Raw genomic sequence first — 17,975 nt, forward strand, 5'->3', positions numbered from 1 at the left:
TTATATTGGGCTATATATAGTTATTATAGGGGTACTGTATATAGCTATTATAGGGGGCTGTATATAGTTATAGGGAGGCTGAATATAGTTATAGTGGGCTGTATATAGTTAGTTATAGACAGGCTATATATAGTTCTTATAGGGGGACTGTAAATAGTTATTATAGGGGAACTATATATAGTAATAGAGAGGCTATATATAGTTATAGGCGGTGTATATAGTTATTATAGGGGGGTGTATATAGTATTTATAGGGGCTGTATATAGTTATTATAGGGGACTTTATATAGGTAATGTTGGGGCTGTATACAGTGATTGCTGGGGAAGCCGTATATAGTGATTACTGGGGGCTGTATACAGTGATTGCTGGGGTAGCTGTATACAGTGATTGCTGGGGGAGCTGTATATAGTTATGTTTGGGGGCTATATATAGTTAATACTGGGCACTGTATATAGTTATTGCTGGGTAGTGGTATATAGTGATTGCTGTTCCCTGTCTGGACTACATTCAATGGGGGCCCCCACCATATTTTGCGCCCAGGGGCCCCCCACCAACCTTAGTCCAGCCCTGCCCAAAACTGTACACAATATTCCATGTGTGGCCTGATGAGTGATTTGTAAAAGGGCAAAACTATGTCCTTATCATGAGAATCTATTCCTCTCTTGATACATCCCATATTTTAATTTGCTTTAACAGCAGCTTCCTGGCTCTGGTCACATGAAATAAGTTTACCATCCGTCAATACCCCCACGTCTATTTCAGCTGTGGTTTTACAAAGTAATTGACTGTTTATATCATAATTGTACCTTGTATCTATGGCCCAAATGCATAACTTTACATTTATCGACATAAAACCTCATCAACCACTTCTCCACCCACTCCTCAAGCTTCCACAAATCCCTCTGTAATGCTAAACTATCAACCTCAGTATTTGTTACTTTACACATCTTAGTATCATCTGAAAATATTGAAACTTGACTGTGTAAACCCACTGCATTAATAAAAATATTAAAAAGAAATGGCCCAAAATACTGACCCCTCTGGCACTCCATTGGTAACGTCAACCCAATCTGAGAATGTGACATTAATGACACCTGTTTTCTATCACTAAGCCAATTACTTACCCAAATACACAGATTTTCCCCTAGTCCCAGCAGTCTCATTTTATGTACCAACATAAAATGCACTCCTTCTCAAAAGCCCAACTCAAAAGCCAGTAGCAATCTCAAAGGGAATATTCACCGAAGCAGCACTCCAGGAGCCAAGAAAGTGCTTGTACAAATATGACGTTTTGGAGCCATTACCAAGTGATCATATAGTGTTACAGGCTGGATTTAAATACCCTCATAGGAAGTGAGGTCACATCACTTTCAGTGCAATGCATAACAAATTAATTCATAAAATACATCCAATAAAGTGCTAAGGGCCATTATAGCTCAGTAATCTTAATTGCATACAGTGTAAAAGTCTGATCCAATATCCCTTATCACAGACCAAGAACCACAAGCTGCTTGCAATCACTGTGCTCACGTGCGCCAGTGTAACTAGGTAACATAGACGCTGACATGTCATTCTGGAAACTTCTCACTATCTAGAGTGCAGAGTGCATCAGGATCTCGCAAGACATCACATCTTATAGGTAAGGGTAAATGCTAGTCTGTGGAACATCCCCCCATCATTCAAACTCCCAGACTGACTGTTGTCGCTTCTTTCATCTTTAAATGGGGCACATAATGACCCTTATATATATAGATGTAACCCATAGCACACTGTTAGCACTTTATTTTAAAAGTGGTTATGTAATTAATTGCACTGATAGTTATGTCACTTCCCACAAGGGTGTTTAACCCCTTGCAAACACGAGCCGTACTATTATGGCACAGTATATGGCCGGATGTATGGAGAGGGCTCACTTGCTGCTTGCCGTTTGCTGTGTTTACTGCTTATTGCACCCACCACGGGTGTTAACTATTTAAATCCCCTTAGATGATTTGCTGCCCATTTTTAAATTGCAACTGTGCATATTCCCCTTCCCTACAACTAATATATTTAACATGCGCCTTTCTACGGTGCCGCATCAGTAGATTATTGTAGACCAAAAGGTTAGATCCCGGATGTTTAACTGCCTCGACACTGCAATCAAACATAAACCTTCTACTACCCATCGTCCCCCCCCCCCCTCTCCACAGCAGCAATCGCAGGGTGCCCCTGGTGTGGCATCCGGGGTCCAGTGAAGGCCTGGCCTAATAGATACCTGTCTGAGAAGATAAAATGAAATACACTACATACGTAATGCAGTGCATTATATAACAGATCAATCTATGTTAGTGTCCCCTTGTGGGACAAAGTGATATAAAAAAAAAGTTTAAAAAATAAAGGGGCAATAAAATGGAAAAACGATTCCCAAGCTGAATTTTTTTTTAACCCTTTCCCGTCTATGGTTTTGTGTTTCCAGTTCTTGCTCCTCTCCTTTAAAGGGCATCTACCACTAGGATAAAAGATTGTATGCAAATGAGCCTGAGGAGCTCCAGGCTACATTTACACCTATGGAGCCTGGAGCCCCTCAGCTTCATTTGCATACAGTCCTTCATCCTGGTGGTAGATGCCCTTTAACAATCCATAACTTTTTTATTTTTCCATGTACAGAGCTGTATGAGGGCTTGTTCTCTGTATAACAAATTTTACATCGTAGTGACGGTATTTAATATCCATATCCCATGTTGTGAATGGGAAAAAAAAAATCCAAATGTGGTGAAATTGGGGAAAAAACTCAGTTGCGCCATTTTCTTATCAACTAGGTTTGTACGGGTTTCATATTTATCCTTTTCATAGTCACCATTGGATGGATACAAAATGTATACAGGTTTCATTGTTTTAATACATTTTAAAAAAAGTAAAACCTTCTGTACAGAAAAGAAAATTTTTCCATCTTGGCGCGAATAACGTTTTCATATTCTGGTGTACAGATCTTTGCAAAGTTTCATTTTTTTGAGAGAGGAGGGGACTGTATGACTTTTTGATCACTTTTTATATAGATAAATTAAAGTTCACCCGTAGGATATACTAAACCCAAAATTGTGCTATTGAAAACTTAATTTCGTTCTAAAAAACATGCTAACTATGGTAACAGAAAAATATAAAAGGTTATGGCTTGTTGAAGGCATTAACAAAAATAACTGAAAAATACCCTGGGCATCAATTTGGAAAGAAAGTGCAGAGATAACGGGTTAAGGACCACATTTTTAATAATAATTCTTTAATTTGTATAGTGCACACATTACGCAGCGCTGCACAGAGCTTGCCAAATCCCAATGGGGCTCAGAATCTAATCAACCAGTATGTTTTTGAGTGTGGGAGGAAACCGGAGGACCTGGAGGAAACCCACACAAACAAGGAGAGAACATACAAACTCTTTACAAATGTTGACCCTGGGACATGAACCGGGGACCACAGCGCTGCAAGGCTGTAATGCTAACCACTAAGCCACCGTGCTGTCCAAGAAGAAGAATTTTAAAATTCTTTCCCAGAACATAAGAATATATTTAAAGAGTGAAACATGTAAAGACATGGGACCATAAAGAAAATCAATCTGTCATAATGATTGCGGTGGTATATAGTTGTGCCCTCCCCTCCACCCTGGCAGCTGTGGGCAGAATGGAGAAGAAGAGAGAGCCGACAGCAAATACACCCTATGCCTCTGAGGAAGTACATATTTAAACATATTGATGTATGCTGTATATTTTTTATATATTTTGCTAAACATTTATTTAATTTTACCACTTGTTAAAAGAGAAGTTACAAAAAAGGCTTATTTTAGAAAAAATTATATTCGAACAACAGCCACTGAACACGTGATTCATACACAAGACTTAGTCCCACTGTATACAGTCAATATCATGACTCAGTTGTGACACTACCTCCTTATACTGGAATTGCTGCATTTCCTGGTCTATTACAAGGAAATGAATTACATTTCACTATAGTATTTTAAAATAGTAAACCTGGAAGTGAAACTGCAGACAGCTTCTGATGTTTTTAATAAAGCAGGTCTAACACAACTGTTAGCCAACCTAAAGCTGTTGAAAACACTGTCAGATTAAGTTTATAATAATTTTTCAGATGTCTATCATTCTAATGTAATGAGCGGAAGCCACCCACACACGACACCATCTAAAGGAGAAATGTCCAAAATTTATGGGATAAATTTATGATGTTAGGGGGTCTAACCAATGGGACCACTGACAATTTACAGAAAGACTGCAGGTTAACCCGACTTTCCTAATATATAAATGTACTAGGAAATGCCTCAAAAACACATCTGGAGAAAATTGGATTTTAAAATATGACAGAATGTACATCAACTATAACATTTGAAGTATGTGTGCTGGCTGGTGTGCAAGGGAAGCACATCAGCTACATGTGCTAGATCCATTGCTGGTCTTAAAGCAGGAACCCCTGAAGATCTGTACATGACTGTAGCACTGCATCTAAAAGCTGAATCACATTGTTACCTGCTGTAGGCCCCATGGGCCACATAAAGTGAGTAGACAGCCTTATCTTTGACATGGGTGGAAAAGATGATATGGACTTACACTAGACAACAGCCAGCATCAGCCAGAATGGTGGGCCTGGAGTATTTAATAACCGTGTAGTTTACACTAAACCCACCGATAAAGACACCACTTATTTAGCTTATATGAGGCCAAATGCAGAAGCAGTGTGTTAAAAGCAAATACACCTCGTTTCCACAGGAGAAAAATAGACTAAATTAACAGATCCTAAGCAAGAATGACCACCTTTATAAAAGAAGAAGTTTTAGCAGGGCAATGGTCTGGAGCATTCAAACATGTGTAAACATAATGTCAAGGTGTAAAGAAATCAGCAGTGATCTTAGAGAACGGTTTCTGCCCATGAATGGTTATACGGCAGAATTTTCAGGATTATTTACCGATGGCATTCAAGGCAGCTAAAAATCTTCTAAGAAGTGGATGTCCTAGCAAATTAGATCACAAGCCTATTGCATGCTGTGGTAGGACCATAATACAGCTTTGTATACACAAATTCCTCTAGATCAATGTGAAAGACTGATAAATTCACATAGAAAACAACTATTTTACAATATTGTTACTAAAAGTGTTTCCACAAGTTTTTGATTCATTGGGTCCAACTAATTTTACACACAGTTCTCCCATTTTGGTTTCCATCTAATAAAACAAATAATGTCAGGGCGATATCTGTTTTATTGTTCATCTAAGGTTACATTTACCTGGTTTCACGCCCAAGTTGGCACCCGGGTGTAGCACACGTTCGGGCAACAAACACATTAATGAAATGTCAGGAAGACCGCTATTATATCACACAGTAGCAAAATAAGCTTTATTAGAATGTTAATATGAAAATACATTCTTTTAAGAGGCAAAATACAAAGTAAGTGACACAATAATGTGACTTGTTTACAATATTTCATCACAACTAATGAACAATATTAAAAACTCAAGTATGTAAATAGTGAATCAATGTGTGTCCCTTAAATAAATGTCATTCACAAACTAAAAAATATCTTGTACTGCTAAAAATAAATGGCACTAACAGTACTAGACAGCTTTATCTATCCTTAAATCCAGGTGCAGCATGTTTTTTAAGAAGCATTTTTAGCCACATTAAAAATCCACTTCCGAGGCTAATCTCACATCTGCTTCATTGTACATCTCACTTCAGCTTTACTTTTTACGATGAGAAAAATCTTGCTGCCCCCAGTGTCATTTTTCCCATTATATATCATAAATGTGTACATTTAGTATGTAGCTTTCAAAGAGATGTGTTTTTATGTACAGCCTTTTTAAAATCAGGGGTGTAAAAATCATCAGTGTATGAACAATGGTACCCGGCTCCCACTGAAATGACTCAAGGGCTGTTGGCAAGTGTTTTTGATGATTATTTATGACATGTAATACACATTTTAAATGCCAAAATACATGGTGTAAAGTGTGTGAACAAATATACATAGGAAAATGGCAGCACTCCAATTAAATCAAGCTGAGGAAGGCTCCAGCTACTAGAGACTGAAATGTTGCTGTTGTAGACACATGGTAAATAAAGTACCTTAAGTTTTTCTCACTTTAATTGGAGTGCTGCCATTTTCCTTTGTATTATTTTTGTCTCAGTTCTGGCTGCGTACCCGAGAAAATGTTGTATTAAGGGCTGCTTCTTTGTTGTCGGTGTAATATTTTATATCTACTACTTTTGCTTATTCAGGGAAAGTTTCCAATATTCTCAGAGGGGTTTTCCGGTTTTAAAAAACTGATCACTTTTCTTCTGCATCACAGGCCAGTGAGCAGATAATTTGTCACACGGCCTGCAGCTCCATCTCAGTAGGGCTGAGTTGCAATATCAAGCACATCTGCTATACAATATATGGCAGTGTGTTTGGAAGCAAGGGAAGAGACTGCACTGGGTACTAAGGTCTTCTCCTCTATCTCTCATGCAACTATACTTCAAATGAATTTTCTCTTACAAAGTATGAAAGTATCTTCTATATTCTGATACCACTACATTACAGTACATACTAAATCTCACAATCTCTGTGGTTCATGTCATGAGTGCATTTTTAAGTACAATATGACAATTGAAACTTATAGGAAGTAGTTTTAGAAGTAACCTTAGAGTGCAATATGGTTAAACAGAAATAGCCAACTCAGCTTATTCAGATTTCCTCATTGCGCTCAACATGGGGCCTTGTTCAGATATGTTTAGCTATCAAATATCAAAATCTAGAGACTATCCGGACACATTGACAGATTGTACCCAATCACAGAAGTGAGAATCTAGTATCTGCTTATATTTGAGTAATTCCTACCAGAATACAGACAAACCTATGAAATGTATATGGCGATCTGTAGAAAACAATGCTCTGTACTGGATTTATTTAATTTGTAAACCTTTGTTTTAACCAGCTTTTAAATGCATACAATTATTGGGGTTTATGCAATATCACTTCTAAATCTTTGGCATAAAACACACTATCAATCCAACATGCAAGTCTTTTTCAAAACTAAAAATAATAACCCACATATGCATACAGGCATTTCATTATTTGCCAAAAAATGTGTAGTTTCTTTACATCAGAATCAGCATGAGCCAGTGCAGCAGGTGGACAACCATTTCTCAACCTGTCAAGCAAAAGCTAGGTTCAAAATTTCCACCATCTTCTAATTTTCTATTGGAAGAAAACACAGATCATAGTGGATGGCTTTTATAACCAAGTAAGCACATATGGACTGTATGCTCCAGCTTTTTGAAGAGACTAAAATAACTACATGTTGATGTGGTCAGTGCACACAAACTGCTGGAAAAGAATTGCACTTTTCCCCCCAGAAAATTAAAAATGTAATTTAAAGTAGCAGATGTTTCTTCACATTCTTAAGGCAACTCAAGCAATTATTCTCTTGGTCACTGCTCTTTCTTATTGTCTTGATCCTCTACGGTATTCTAAACAGAAAAAAAAAAAAGCAGAAAAAAAAATAAACAACATAACAATAACTATAGTTCACAGTGATATAGATATATATGAGACATTGATTTATCAAAATCGTAAGATAGACAGACTAGACCAGTGGTGGCGAACCTATGGCACTGGTGCCAGAGGCGGCACTCCAGGCTCTTTCTGTGGGCACCCGGGCCATCGCCCCAGCACACCAGACAGGACTCAAAGAATCTTTGTGCAGTTCCAAGCAACTTAAAAGATGCAGCTTTTAGTCATATTTTGATACTAACTTCGCTACTTGGGACTGTAGGAAGAGGGAGAATGAGTAGACGGGGCCGAATTATATTTGGAGGACCTCTTGCTGGCCCCACGATTTTCTCTGTGTACTGAGGGACACTAGAAAGAAGCTAAAATGATGAAAATTTTCCATCTTTCTTCTGTGTTGCTGTCCTCAGGAGGCCAATATGATTGTTGAAGAACATGGAGCAATAAGTTAATGCTTCATTTTGGTTGGCACCTCACGATAAATAAGGGGGGTTTTGGGTTGCAGTTTGGGCACTCGGCTGCTAAAAGGTTCACCATCACTGGACTAGACAGTCTTTACTTACACCAAATTTCCTCATCCAGCATCAGGCACAGTGGTAAATCTGAGGAAGTGTAAAACTTCCAGTCTAACTGCCCTTGTGTACCTTACAAGTAAACATTTTATAATTATAGTCACCTTTGGAACCATTTGATTCAGATATTTAAAAAACAAAAAAAACCTTGTAATGACACTTTGAAGATTACTGTAAATGTTTTGCTTCTTTGGAAGGATAGTTAATGCCTTAAAGGAAACCTACCACTTGTAGTGGCAGGTTTCCGATGGCAATATCGGGCACCAGCTCAGGGTGAGCTGGTGCCGGAGCTTATTTTAGTTAGTGTTTTAAACCGCGGTATCGCGGTTTAAACACTTTTTAAATGTTGTAGCCGGCGCAGGCAGGTACGCGCTCGGCGCTTACCATGCGCGCAGCTCTCATTCACTTCCTATGTAGCCGCGTGCACGGTAAGCGCCGAGCGCGTACCTGCCTGCGCCGGCTACAACGTTTAAAAAGTGTTTTAAACCGTGATACCGAGGTTTAAAACACTAACTAAAATAAGCTCCGGCACCAGCTCACCCTGAGCTGGTGCCCGATATTGCCATCGGAAACCTGCCACTACAAGTGGTAGGTTTCCTTTAAGGACACAGTCTAAAATGGTCTTCAGGACACAGAACTTTTTTAAGTTTCTCCCTGTGCAAATTCCAAAAGACATAACTTTTTTATTTTCTATCTGGCATGGGCATATGAGGACTTTCGCGGTACGATTTGTATTTTCCAAAGGGTTAATTTTTATGGTAAATATAGCATGAGGATTCAAATTTATCATTGTTTTCCTGCAACGGAACAGAATAAAACTGAATAAAAAAGCTGTTTTGCCAAGCATGCACAGGTTCTCTTATGTTTTACTACTTTAGCAAAAAACAAAAAACAAAAAAAAACCCTCCTTTATAAATAAACTGCAATTGCTTATGTTTCACCATTTTCTGAGAGCTATAACTTTTTTTATTCCTCAATCAAAAGGGAATTATTAGGGCTTGTTTATTGCAGGAAAAGCTACTGGGTATATTGGTACCATTATAGGGTACATCTCACTTTCTTCCACTTTTTTTTTTTTTGGGAGGTAGGAAGGACAAAAATTGCAATTTATAAATCGTTTTTTAAGTACCCTTCAAAATATGGTTATTGTTACATCAGCTTGGTCAAGGTTGCTACAGGTGCGACGGTATCACTTTTCTTGGGATGGGTTTTATAATTTTATAACGTAAAATTGTGGCGTTTTTACATATTTTTAAAAACATTTATTTAACGTTTTCTTACTGTCCCACTAGGGGACTTACACAGGGGATACCGTGATCCCTCATACAATACATTGCAGTACTTCTGTGCCACAATATATTGCATTTGTCAGTTTTGCTTATTAGGCCACCGTACATGGCAGACACAGAGGTCTTCTTAAGACCTCTGGCTACCATGACAACGCCACGATCGTGTTGCAGGGGGCCAGGGAGTGAGAGGGAACACTGTCCCCTCTAATTCTTTCCTTAGCTGCCGCTATCGTGCTTGATGGCAGAAGTTAAATGGTTAAACTGCCCAGCAAAGAGAGATCTCCTTACCGGGCAAATGCAGCAGGGTCCAAGTTGGATGTAACAGTCTCCCAAAGCACAGAATAGAATGTCCTAATGCGGCAATGGCCAGCTAATTACAATCTATTTTGTCCTGTATCCTTAGTTAATTGGACAGGGAACATGTATACAGTCTGCATTTTCTAAGAAGTCTCTGATGAAAATATTCCAAGTGTAAATGACTGTACTATTTTGTCCAATGTGTAATTGTTAGTAAAGTTGAAGACCTAACAGTACCAAAACTCAACAATATTTCAAAGCTTTATTACATAAACTCAAGTTCTTATTTCGCCTGAAATGTGTCATCCATGGTAGAATAGTGTAGTGTAGCAACAACAGTGCCATCTTATGTGCTGCCTTACAGTATATAGTCTTTATGTAGTGGTCTGTATACACAACATACAGGGAGCTATCTTGATGTTACACATTTGATAGTGCTAGTTGGTGTCACCATTTATATTATATATACAAAAGCAGGTATGTCACAATGTAACTTATACAGACATCACAACAGTATGTCTGTACTAGACACTCACTGACAACAATGTGTACGTTCTGTATACAAACTACTTCAGACCTGCACTTTTTCCAGTTCGAAACAAGTTTACAAGTAACATTTTACTTATATACTTTTGACATAATGTACATTATAAAATGGTAAATAAATTTATTTCTACATTTATAATTTATGGTGGGATTAAAGGATCTATATTTATATACCTCTTTTCTACTCCATTAAAGAGATTTTTTCCATTATCTCTGAGTGTCTGATCACTGTGGGTGTCAACTGCTGGAACTCCCAGAATAGGGGCCTTGCTAGTGTTCTTAGTGTTCCAAAGAGCTGAATGGAATGGTGGTTCAAATTGAATGGACCCCCAGTGATCAGACCCATATTCCCCGTGGAAAAGATATAAAAAGTTTAAATAATTTGAAAACATTCTGCTGAAATAAGCTTCACCTCACCACATGATTAAATTGTGGCAAGACCGTTCATCCCAAAGCCAGGGGACTACATTGGGTGATACAGACCTGTAGTAACTCATGTTCCTTTATAAGACGATCATATTCTCTTGTCAGGCCCTCACTCTGCTTCTTCAGGGCAAGGACTTCTGCTTGGGATTTGGAGAGTGCTGAAAAATAAAAGTTTGAGGTAGTGTTGTAGTGGTATAGAGCAAACACTAAATACAAACATATGTATATCTATGGCCCAAATTTCTTTCCCTTACAAATTGTGCTAATCAGTCTGGGGCACCCTGCTTACCAGAGCGCCTCACCTTAAAATGTATTCACTCCCCCATTACTCTTCCTTTTGCACCACTTCAGCTTGCGGAGAGACTGTAACTACAGGGACCAGGAGGTGGGAAGTAAATAAACTGATTAACATATTTTGTGTAACTCTATATTGCCAAAATTGCGGCAGGGTTATAATACAAGAAGTTATTTATAAAAAAAATAAAAAAGATTCTGCACAAGCTTGCTTGTAAGTATGATTAGTCTACCATCAGTAAACCTGGTAGATGTCCTTTAAAGAAAGCATTCAGAAAAACGTGCATTTATTAAACTTAAATTTCTAATTGTTCTATGTTGTAAAATCAGGATGATTGTAACAGCATACATTCAAAGCTAGCTCCCAATAAAAAGTGGAATCCAGCACTTATTGTTTTTTTTATTGTTCCATTAAATCCATTACAAGCTGAATAGCATATAGACACTTTGTCTTGGCTGACAAAGCTAAGCTGCCAATTACTGATAGAACTGCCACCATGACTACTCAGCTTGGAAGGAAAAAGTGTAAAATATAAAATAAAAAAGGTATACAAATGTTTTTCTAAATCTACTCATCACATTCAGCTCTATAACTTGCTGGATATACTTATAATGGGATTTTAAACAGTCATTTATTTGGTATTTTGATTAAACATTTTTTAGTGTTTTAACCCACTTGTTGATAGTCAAACACCACAATAAAGAACCTCTTTCCATCCATAATATCTGCACATGGCCTAATTTTTAACAGCTAATTTTTCCTACCTCTAAATTCTTCATTCTACAGTACTCACTCTAAAAAGACAACTTTTGGTACAAATGCATGCAACATGAGCCAAAAGTAACTTTCTATGGTGATTTCCTAGACAAAGCATGCTGCCATTGTTGTGACTATAAACACCATTATCTCTCATAATGAAGACATGCCATCTTGCTTTTCACAAAACATCAACATTGCACATTGTTACTGTGTTTTGGGTATCAGGATTACACAAAGAATGTATTTGTGATGCGAGATATCTTATATGCAGGGAAAAAGTAAGCTGTCCTTTACTCCAAGTTGTCACATTACTCTCCGATTGTGAGGTCCAATTTAATAAGCAAATATTTTTATTGTCTAAAAGTCCCAAATATAACAAAAAAGCAACTGTGCTATACGACTTACCATAACACCTCAAGAACACAGGCTAAAATGGCCTTCAGAATGATAGAGTATGTTTTTTCTTGCTCAACTTGCTACAGACATTACTTTTTATTTTTTATCTGAAATATGCATATCAGAGCTTGTTTTAGGTGGCAACAGTTGTTTTCCAATGGGTTAATTTTAAGGATGTGTGTAAAGCTTTTTTTTATTCCTCATTAGTTATAATAGATTGGTATATACATTTTGGAGTACATCAACTTTTTGATCACTTTTTATTACACCTTTTCTGGTAGGTAGGAAGCATTAAAACTGCAATTTTGAAATGGTTTTGTTTTTAATGCCCTTCACAGTAGGGGCAAACAAGATAATATCTGTTTAGCTTTGGTCACAATTGACACAGCAATACCTTTTGAATGTATTCTATTTTTTTACCCTTTATAAAAGGTTCTTATTGGGAAAATGGGGATTTTTGGAGTGTTAATTATTTTTTTTTTTTACTGTCCCACTAGGTGACTAACAATAGGGATACCTTGATCCCTTATACAATACATCAAAGGGGCTGGGTGAGTGATAGAGGGAACCCTGTTCAAGCTTGATCACGACAGCTAAGGAGTTAAACTGCCCGTTGTGAAGAGATCATCTTACTGAGGAGAAGTAGCAGGGACCTGACTGTGTACAACAGCTGGTCTCCTGCTGCAGATTGGGCTGACATTCTCAGTGTCATCCTGATTATCAGAACTAGAGAGGTTGTCCATAGGATGATCTCTCTCTTCCTGCGCCAGCAACCATTTTATAAAAGACAAAACACCAAACAGTTTAAAGCTAGCCAAATATTACATATTAACGGCATTGAAGAGCCTTCATCTTGTGCGTATGAAGGATCTTCCTTGACACCAGATGTCGGGAGACACAGGGATAGGTCAACTGGATTTTAAGTGACCAATCCTATATTTCTCTATATGCTTGTGTATGGGGGAGTTGGCCAAGGTTAATCAAGATTATTCCTGCAGTCATCTTTCCTTTCATCGATCCCTTGCTTTAGTAAAGTAAAGGACAGATGAAAGAGCACATCACTGCAGGATGTTTCCTTTGTTGTCGTTGCACAGGTTTGCTTAGAAGCTGTAGACAATCAGCAGGAAAAGTTGAATTAGGATCTGTTGCTTCTTATTTTAATTGGATTGAGAAAGTAAAAATACCAACATTGGGTAAACTGCACCATAATCTCCTTGTCTCGACAGTTGCAGTACCATAGAGATTTTTACCTTAAACTGCAACATGATGGTACTGCAGTCTATGGTATAAGCAATTCAATGATCATATGTCATTTGATATCTAGGTGCACCATGTCAGTATGTTACCAAACCATGATATACTGTTAGATGGTGCTTGCACAGAATTTTGAGAAAAGCATGTGTCAATTCTGACAGGTGGGCTTCTGAGGTCATTGTTAACAACACCCTGCTAAAGCGTTAAAGTCCAGTTGCAGGCACCTTGTAATGGCACCAAGCGTGATGGACATTATACACTGCAATACCTTAGTATTGCAGTGTCTTACAGTTGGTGCCTTACAGTTCAGTCATGGGACTTAAAATATGTGAAATGTATAAAAATACAAACTTGAGAAGACAAGTGCCAGGATCAAGATGGAGAGTAGTGTAGGGGAGTATGTTAAGTGTAATTTGCCTTACAGGTAGTAAAAGTACAAATTGCTCTGCAAAAACTAGGTCTCTTATGGATCAGGGAATGAAAATTCTAAAGGTTATGGCTTTGTGAAGGTGAGAAGTACAAAATAAAAATGGACTGTGACATAAAGGGGTTAGATCAACATTGCATTACAATACAGAACCTAACTGTTACAAGGTGCAATCTACTGCATTATGTGATCCTCCTATGAGGCCATTAAGGCTCCTTTAACACCATAAAACACACATCTGCTATACCAATGAAGTGAACTAAAAACTATACTAGATACATTATATCAGTGATCACAAAGTGAATTTCACTCTTCTCTTCCACAAACGTTCACTGTGGCAAGTGGCAAATGTCGACTTGGACGAGCTCTTTATTTTATAAAGATGGCCAGAAATTTGTTACAATATAATCTTTTGGTCTTGGCCTCAGTGACTATGAAAAGAGTGAATTCACTTGAAGAGTCAGAACAATGAGTAGCTGTGGGTATTTGCACTGGCAAGTTGAAGTGTCTAAGTTAATAAATTGGATTAACAGTGTATAGACAATCGCCAGAAACTAAACAAAATAGTATTCTAGCAAACAGCAATAAAATAGGAGTGTGTGTGCTTCTACAACACACATACTGGTCTCTGATTTAGCTTTGCATTATTCAGCTAAATGACAGCCAGTTAATAGCCCAGAACCAGCAGAAGTATGGGATGTAAACTTGCCAATTTGGCAGGACCTGTGCATAACAACACTTAAGCGGTTTATTAAAGAGGTAACAGTTTGAAAACAAGTAAGAATTGGCTTTGTTCCTAAAGAGAGTCAATACTATATTATTTATATTTTAGGTTTGCCATTTATTTTAGGGATAATGCAGTGACCAGCAAGGTTATTAAATATTCTAAAACAGGCTATTTTTTAAGGTTTATTTTTGAAGACGAGTGATTGTCTCATTGTTTGGGAAACATGTTCCCAAATATAGTGGAATTCAGGGGAGAAATTTTGTTGAGTATGGTGGAGAGTAGGTTTACCACACAGCACAGTTTATAGATGGTTGTAGTGTTCTAATAGCATAAGAACACCTCTTGTCTTTGCTGCCACCTTATAATGAATGCACGCCACCTCTGTATTCATTGCAGCTGCAATGAACACAGAGGGTCCTCCAGCTCATTTGAATATTTTTATAATGATCTGTGCTTTCACAGACATACATAAACAATGTCATCCACTAGACAAAAGGACATGTACATAAGTAAATCAGTAAATCTGATGGTAGATGTCCTTTAAACACAAGATATATTTTCTTAAAGTTTTAAAAAGAAGATGTAGTAACTGCATTAATTGTAAAAACTGCAAATGCTGTTTATAAAGGCTGATTTTCTGCATATAACAAATGCCAAGTGAGTACATAGCAAGTAAACAAGCTCTCCCTTATCTTACAGCATGATCATTCTGGTTATTTCCTAATGTTTCCAGGAACTGCCCATAGCTTTATGGCCACCATGAATGTCTTCATGATCTGACACAGAGGTTTGCTTGTTGACAAGGGGCAATGGTAGGAGATTAGGGATTACACTTGTAACCAGTATAAATGGGCCTGAGCCCCTGCAATATGAGAATATAACTGGCAGAAAGAGAAAAAAATGTAATTATTACAGTTGCCAAGTAATTGTTTATAGTACGCTAGGATGCCATCACTGAATTTCGGAGTACAGTACAATGTGAACATCCCCATGAATGAATATACTGTTGCCAAATATATTTTACCTCAACACTTTGGACAACATATTCAGGAGAATTACTTATTTCTAGGAACACCGTTCAGGAGGTGTCAATGTTATCCTGCTGCTACCTCTAATACTAAATCGCCAAAATACTGTAAGGCTGCGCTCACAAGTTTGCATTTAAACAAATACAAGACACCAGGTGCTCATTATTAAATGCATGCGTTTCACTGGAAACTCATGCGAGATCAAACCGAGGCCCGTCCTAGTGCCTCATATGAACACGGCCCAAAAAACGTGTCCCACAGCCCTCAGTACTGTCCCCCAAAAATCCCCCAGTAATGTCATCCACAAATCTCCCTAGTCTCCTCTGCATCTCCTCTCTGCAAGTCTCTCCACTGGTTACCCATTGCACAGCAAATTCAATTTAAAATACTAACCATGACCTACAAAGCCATCCCCAACATGTCCCCTCCATATATCTCTGAACTCAGGCAATACCGCCCCACACGTAATCTCCGCTCCTCACAGGACCTTCAGCTTCACTCTACTACTATTGCTCTTCTCACAACAGTCTCCAGAACTTCTCCCGTGCTTCCCCCATACTCTGGAACTCTCTACCAAAATGTGTCAGACTGTCCAACCTTCAAGGGTAACCTGAAAACCCACCTGTTCAGGATTGCCTATACAGGCAGTCCCCGGGTTACATACAAGATAGGGTATGTAGGTTTGTTCTTAAGTTGAATTTGTATGTAAGTCGGAACTGTATATTTTATCATTGTAATCCCAGACAGAACTTTTTTGGTCTCTGTGACAATTGGATTTTAAAATATGTTGGATTGTCATAAGAATATAGATTAACACTAAAGATTCATTACAGACACATTTGATAACTGTTATAGCCGTTTATTGTAGCCTAGGACTAAAGTACAATAAATTACCAATATCCAGAGGTTTGGTGGAACTAGGGGTCGTATGCAAGTCGAGTGTTCTTAAGTAGGGGACCACCTGTAATGCACAATAACTGCACTGCTCCCTCACCTCATGTCTCTATCGCCCCCCTCCATATAGATTTTGAGCCCTCACAGGCAGGGTCCTCCTCCTACTTGTCTCTTGATCACTGTATTTTTGTATTTTGTACTTGCACCTGTTTTTGTCTTAATGTATGTGACCCCCTTACTGATTGTACAGCACCATGGAATTAATGGTTCTGTATAAATAAATAATAATAGCTAACTATCCATAGTGTGTCACTTCACTGTAAGTAAAAAAAGTAAAAGGATTGGCATTTCTCTATATTCTCTAATCTGAATAAAAGCATTGTTCACACAGGCGCCTCCTATGCCTAACCCAGACATGTTGCTTAATAGGCACTACACTAGTCAAGAGGAAAAACTGGTGTGATGTTTAGGAGAACCTACGTTTCTGGTCCACTCATGTCTAATCATATGTGGTTTGCAGTTGTAGTACTGTGCAACTGCAGTACAGTTACCCCATACTGAACGCAAAGCTCAGCCCTTAGGATTGTAGTAGGAACCTGGCGGAGACTCACAGCCAGTCTAATGCTGCATTTGCCAGTCACTGATAATGGCCATTTTGCCCAACCACAACTTCTACAACAGTTTCTACCTCTCATTTTACCCATTTTATTAGTGAATTCAGCATCATCTCTGGCCGTCTTAAAGAGAACCCGTCATGCAAAATAACCCCCCTAAACTAAATATATTTTCATAAACTGCCATTAGAGAGCATTGCCTCTATCCCTTCATTGTCCCTCTACATGCCTGTAAACCTAAGCAATGGGGTCCTAAAGCTGTATGCAAATGACCTGTGAAATGTCCAATGAAGCATTAGCATATTCAAGCTGTCCACTCTATTCATGAGTGGGAGGCACAGCCACACCCCCAGTGCTTGACTGACAGCCTGTATAATGATGTGAGGCTGTATAATGATGTGCTTCCTGGTGCTGGTGGCCACGCCCCCTGCAGCCTGTGTGTATAGGAGAGATACAGCAGCTCCAGGCAGCCATGTTACAGCAGAACATGTCAGATTCATGTGTAGCTGATGTCTGTGTCTCTCACCTGTATATTAGGAGGATGCAGCATGTCAGCAGATGCAGCACACACACTAGCCATGTTTTACTATACATTACACACAGACATGAGCAGGGGGAGGAGAGGGGAGGGGTAACAGGAGTGACATCACTGCCTCTGACCATGTGACCAGCCTCATTTACATGATAAAGAATAGATGATTTTACAATGAATAATGTATGAAATAACTAGATAAAGGCTGGGATGGGATCCTTGTGAGCTGCTCCAACAGGTAGAGGTGACAGGACTAGTGGCACAGACCTGATGACAGGTGTCCTTTAAGGGTCTCATTGATTGGGGAAAAAGGTTGGGCATTTTGACTGCAAGGAGCTGTGCTTTTCAGGACCAGGACCAGTACATAAACTCACCATAGTTGTCTGGTCCC

At 38.5% G+C, this 17,975-nt stretch overlaps 1 protein-coding gene across 3 annotated transcripts in view; it reads right to left on the bottom strand.

Moving 5' to 3' along the window:
* Window positions 1-5,349: 5,349 nt before the first annotated feature.
* Window positions 5,350-17,975, bottom strand: part of BCAP29 (B cell receptor associated protein 29) — a 28,245-nt gene continuing 15,619 nt past the window's right edge. For all 3 annotated transcript variants that reach the window (XM_072147160.1, XM_072147158.1, XM_072147159.1), the window contains exons 7-8: window positions 10,716-10,816; window positions 5,350-7,488 (exon numbers count right to left, since the gene is read on the bottom strand). In XM_072147160.1, coding sequence (XP_072003261.1) covers window positions 7,450-7,488; window positions 10,716-10,816 — 140 coding nt within the window. In that variant the 3' untranslated portion in view covers window positions 5,350-7,449. The remainder of the gene's footprint in view (window positions 7,489-10,715; window positions 10,817-17,975) is intronic.

Source organism: Engystomops pustulosus, chromosome 4 (assembly GCF_040894005.1).
Source record: "Engystomops pustulosus chromosome 4, aEngPut4.maternal, whole genome shotgun sequence".
Taxonomy (NCBI): Eukaryota; Metazoa; Chordata; class Amphibia; order Anura; family Leptodactylidae; genus Engystomops; species Engystomops pustulosus.